At 40.6% G+C, this 5,187-nt stretch overlaps 1 protein-coding gene across 1 annotated transcript; it reads left to right on the top strand.

Annotated features, from left to right (window-relative positions):
- Positions 1-800: 800 nt before the first annotated feature.
- LOC109937041 (X-ray repair cross-complementing protein 5-like) lies at positions 801-4,715 on the top strand (the record flags this gene model as incomplete). Its single annotated transcript, XM_048594511.1, has 3 exons — positions 801-911; positions 2,787-2,914; positions 4,509-4,715. Coding segments are annotated over 3 exons (446 nt in total), but the record flags the coding sequence as incomplete, so codon positions are not given.
- Between the last annotated feature and the right edge of the window lie 472 nt (positions 4,716-5,187).

Below are 5,187 nucleotides of genomic sequence, written 5' to 3' on the forward strand. Positions count from 1 at the left end.
CCACATTACCAAAAGGATGTGGATGCTTTGGAGAGGGTGCAGAGGAGATTCACCAGGATGTTGCCTGGTATGGAGGGCGCTATAAAGAGAGGTTGAGTAGATTAGGATTATTTACATTAGAAAGACGGAGATCGAGGGGGGACTTGATTGAGGTCTACAAAATCATGAGAGGTATAGACAGGGTGGATAGCAAGAAGCTTTTTCCCAGAGTTGGGGACTCAATTACTAGAGGTCATGATTTCAAGGTGAGAGGGGAAAAGTTTAAGGAAGATATGCGTGGAAAGTTCTTTATGCCAAGGGTGGTGGGTGCCTGGAACACATTGCCAGCAGAGGTGAGAGAGGCGGGCACAATAGCGTCATTTAAAATGTATCTAGACAGATACATGAATGGGCAGGGAGCAGAGGGATACAGATCCTTGGAAAATAGGCGACAGGTTTAGATAGAGGATCTGGATGGGCGCAGGCTTGTAGGGCCGAAGGGCCTGCTCCTGTGCTGTAATTTTCTTTGTCCTTTGTTCTTTTGTAAAAAGATAGGAATGAATGGCAGATGTAAAGACAATGTTCCAGACTCTTGAGTATGCGGAAAGAGTGAAAACTGAAATTAGGCTGGAACACTTTTAAAAAGTATGAGAAGACAAAATGTAAATACACCAAAGCCATCAGCATCTCTAAAAATTAAACAAAATTATTCAGATATTGGGAGGGAATTTGAATCCGTGTGTGTGTGTGTGTGTGTGTGTGTGTGTGTGTGTGTAATTTCATTCATTTTGGAAAACTTACTGTTTCACTAACATCCACAGTTTTACTCTTCTCCATTCAGTATTTGGTTTACATCCAACTCCCATTCATGGAGGATCTCCGACAGTTTACTTTCACTTCTTTGAAGAAAAGTAAGAAAGGAACAGCATCAGGTTAGTGGAAATTATGGACAGAAACAAACAGCGGCAGTTTGGACTTTTCATGAACTTGGAAGGGGTTACAGTAATGCAAGTCAAAATTTATAAATGATGTAAAACTGCCAGCAAAGCTGATCAAGTTCAGGTGGTCTTGCTTGGACAGGGGAGTTGAGCTGACATGGGAAGTGTTGTTTGGTATGATCAATAACTAAATCCTGATATAGAATGAGTCAATGAAATCTTATTAATTTGCAGACTGTGTCCAGGATAGCATTCTGCAGCAATATGCCCCAGAGCCAACAAGGAAATATTTAATATTAGATAATAGTGTTTGGATGAGAGAAAAGCAATAGAGCTACTGACGTTTTAAATATTGTTAAGGATTATTTCAATGAGATGAGGCTATACACAGTAAACATGGCTGTGTTAATGGTTCAAAGATAGAGATTGGTAGATTGTGTTCAAAGAAAATTTGAAAAGATTCAGAACCTGTTTTCACCCCTAAAGGGCATGACTTCTATTTTCTAAAAAGAGACACCATGGAGGAGTGAAGAGGTAAATTATCAGAGAAAATGCACATGAGATGATGGAGGCGATGGCCTAGTGGTATTATCACTAGACTATTAATCTAGAAACTCAGCTAATGGACCCAGATTCAAATCCAGCCGTGGTAGATGGTGGAATTTGAATTCAATAAAAAAATGATCTGGAATTAATAAAACGCTACTGAAGACAATGAAACCATTGTCGATTGTCCAAAAAAAAACCCCATCTGGTCCACTCATGTCTTTCAGGGAAGGAAATCTGCCATCCTCTTCTGGCCTGGCCTACATGTGACTCCAGAGCCTCAGCAAACACTCAATTGTTTTTGATTCATTCACGGGATTAGGGTGTCACTGGCTGGGCCAGCATTTATTGCCCATCCCTAATTGCCCAGAGGGCAGTTAAGAGTTAACCACATTGCTGAGCATCTGGAGTCACATGTAGGCCAGACCAGGTATGGATTACAGATTTCATTCCCCAAAGGACATAAGTGAACCAGATGGGTTTTTCTGACGATCAACGATGGTGTCATCATTAATGACCGTCATCATACTCTTAATTCCAGGATTTTATTAAATTCAAACTCCACCATCTGCCATGGTGGGATTTGAATCTGGGTCCCCAGAACATTACCTGGGTCTCTGGATTAATAGTCTGGCAATAATACCACTGGGCCATTGCCTCCCTCTGTTGATCTTTGAAATGGCCTTTGAGACACCATCCCCAAGAGATAAACTGGACATCAATCAGGACCAAAAGTAGTATTCATGAAAGCTTGAGGTTGAAATAGGGTTTATCAGAAGAATGCTGCGTGATAATGGCTGCACTGATCAAACCATCAATCATTATACATAATGCAAACTCAAAAAGGCGTATAGTCACCCCTAATAGCAGACTCACATGTACTATGCACTTTCATACGCACAAATGGCTCTGCACATTACCGTAGAGTGTCCACTTTGCATATTAAGTGGCAAAGTATTTACCTTAAAGTCAAACAAATGAAGAGGCAGTCTCAAGGCTCTGCGATTTGTATTTGTTAGATTACTAAATTAACTTTGGCATGGTTAGTGTAATTGGACTGAATTTTTGCTGAAAGTTGGTTTGTTGTAAAGTGAACAGTAGAATAATACAGCACAAAAGGCACTGTTTCACCTGTAACTCTTTGAAAGAGCTCGCCAATTCATTCCTTTCCCTTGCTCTTACCTTGTTGCCCTGTAAACCTTGCAAGTATTTATCCAGTTCCAAAGTTATCGTTGAATCTGCTCTCACTATTCTTTTAATCAGTGCATTCTTAGATAAAATAAAATGTATCCCTGTCGCTTCACCGGCTCTTTTGCCTTACAGAGGAACAGTTATCAGCCGTGGATGCTCTGATTGATTCTATGAGTTTGGTGGTGGATGATGGTGAAGAAATAGAGGATCTCTTCAAAGTCAGTAAAATTCCCAATCCTCACTTTCAGCGGTTGTTTCAGGTAAACAAGTTCTAAATCATATTGTGTGATTTGTATATAAGAGAATATAGCCTGGCAGATAACTAGGAATGAGCAATAAATGCTGGTCCAGCCGGTGATGCCCTTGTCCCGTGAATGAATGAGGAAATATGAAAAGAGCTATTTATTGCCCATGCACAGTTTCTATCCCTCTGTTAACCCCCCATTTATGTGTCTATCAAGATATGCCTTCAACATTACTAATGTGCCTGCTTCCACTACCTCCAGAGGCAGTGCAGTCCAGGCACCCTACCACCTTTTGTGTGAAAAAGTTTCCCGTAAAATTTTCCCCTTTCATCTTGGACCTGTGCCCTCTCGTAGTTGAATTTTCCATCCTGGGAAGAAGCCTCGGACTATCCAGCCTATCTATGCTTCTCATAGTTTTGTAGACTCTGTAGGTCGCCCCTCAGCCTCTGGCTTTCCCATGAAAACAATCAGTTTATCCAACCTCACCTTGTAACTAAAACTCTCCAGAACAGGCACCATTCTGGTAAACCTTCTTTGCACCCTCTCCAAAGCATCTATGTCCTACTGGTAGTGTGGCAACCAGAACCGCATGCAATGTTCCAAATGTGGCCTAACTCAAGTTTTGTACAGCTGTAACCAAACATGAAAAAATGGGTACTTGATTGCCACCTCATCCACGACATCCACTATTTTTGCCACCGATACTCAGTAGCAGCCATACATATTATAGAAATTCACCAAATATATAAGACAGCAACTTCCAACCCCTCAACCACTTTCATTCAGAAGGACCACCACCTGCAAGTTCCCCTCCAAGCCACTCGCCATCCTGACTTGGAAATACATCGCCATTCTTTCAGTGTCACTGAGTCAAAATCCTAGAATTCCCTCCCTAACAACATTGTGGATGTACTTACAGCACATGGACTGCAGTAGTTCAAGTAGGCAATTCACCAGCACCTTCTCAAGGGTAATTAGGGACTGCCAGTAAATGCTGCCCCATGTCTTTTGAGCAAATAAAAAAAAAAATTGGTTCTTACAGAATTCTTTACAACCAAGTTGTTCTGCAGTCAGGCCTATTTTGAGAATTATTCACCAATTACTGCTCTAAACTCCACAATTTGCATAGCCACCCAACAATTTTAGAGGTACTATGCAAAATGCTCATAAGCTTTAACATGCTGCATGTGCTTAACCTCTTTAAAGGTGCAATGCATTGAATTAAAACAGTCACACACAGCAAAGAAAATTTGAAAGAACTACTGCCATTCACATGAAGAGGTTAGACCAGGCTTAATGTGGATTATAATAAAACAAAGATAAAACAAAGAACTGCTGGAGATCTTAAACAAAAACAGAAATTGCTGGTGAAACTCAGCAGGTCTGGCAGCATCTGTGGGAAGAAAGCAGAGTTACATTTTGAGTCCGGTTCTGCTTTCTTTCCATAAGTGTTGCCAGACCTGCTGAGTTTCATCAGCAATTTCTGTTTTTATATCTAGATTATATTATTTACTTAGATTAATGAATTGATATTGTAAAAACTAAAAGGCTTCAAACTTATTGTTAGATAACTGATGAAATTTAAAGTTAATTTTGTCATTTCTTACAGTGTCTTCATTACAAAGCGTTTCAACCAGATAAACCTCTGCCTTCCATAGACCTTCATCTGAAGACTATGTTGGACAGGCCCCAGGAACTGAATGCTTCCTGCATAACATCTTTGGAGCAACTAAAGAAGCTTTTCACTCTGCAAGACTTGGGCAAAAAAAAGGAACAAAAGATTGCACAGCAGATTTTCAAAGACAGGTATGATTTGGTTAGGAATTTACATGGAGTGATTTGGAAATGGATGTCTAGAATTTTGGTGTGCAGGGTATGATTCAGTGGTGCATCCATTGCCTTGAGTTGAGCACAGAGTTATAGAGTCGTATGTCTTTTAAATGTTGTAATTGTACCTGCCACCCACGAACAACCTTCTGTGTGAAACGGTTGCCCCTCGGGTCACTAATCTTTCCCCACTCACCTTAAACCTATGCCCTCTAGTTTTGAACTTACCTACCCTAGGGAAAAGACCTTTGCTATTTACCTTATCTATGACCTTCATGATTTTATAAATCTCTGTAAGGTCACCCCACAACCTCCTATGCTCCAGGGAAAGAAGTCCCAACATTTGCAGCCTACCCTTATAACTCAAACCCTCCAGTCCTGTTAGCGTCCTTGTAAATCTTTTCTGCACAATTTCCAATTTAATGATATCCTTCCTATAGCAGGGCGACTGCACCAACATA

Source organism: Rhincodon typus, unplaced genomic scaffold (genome assembly GCF_021869965.1).
Source record: "Rhincodon typus isolate 14 unplaced genomic scaffold, sRhiTyp1.1 hic_rhity00010269, whole genome shotgun sequence".
In the NCBI taxonomy this organism is placed as follows: Eukaryota; Metazoa; Chordata; class Chondrichthyes; order Orectolobiformes; family Rhincodontidae; genus Rhincodon; species Rhincodon typus.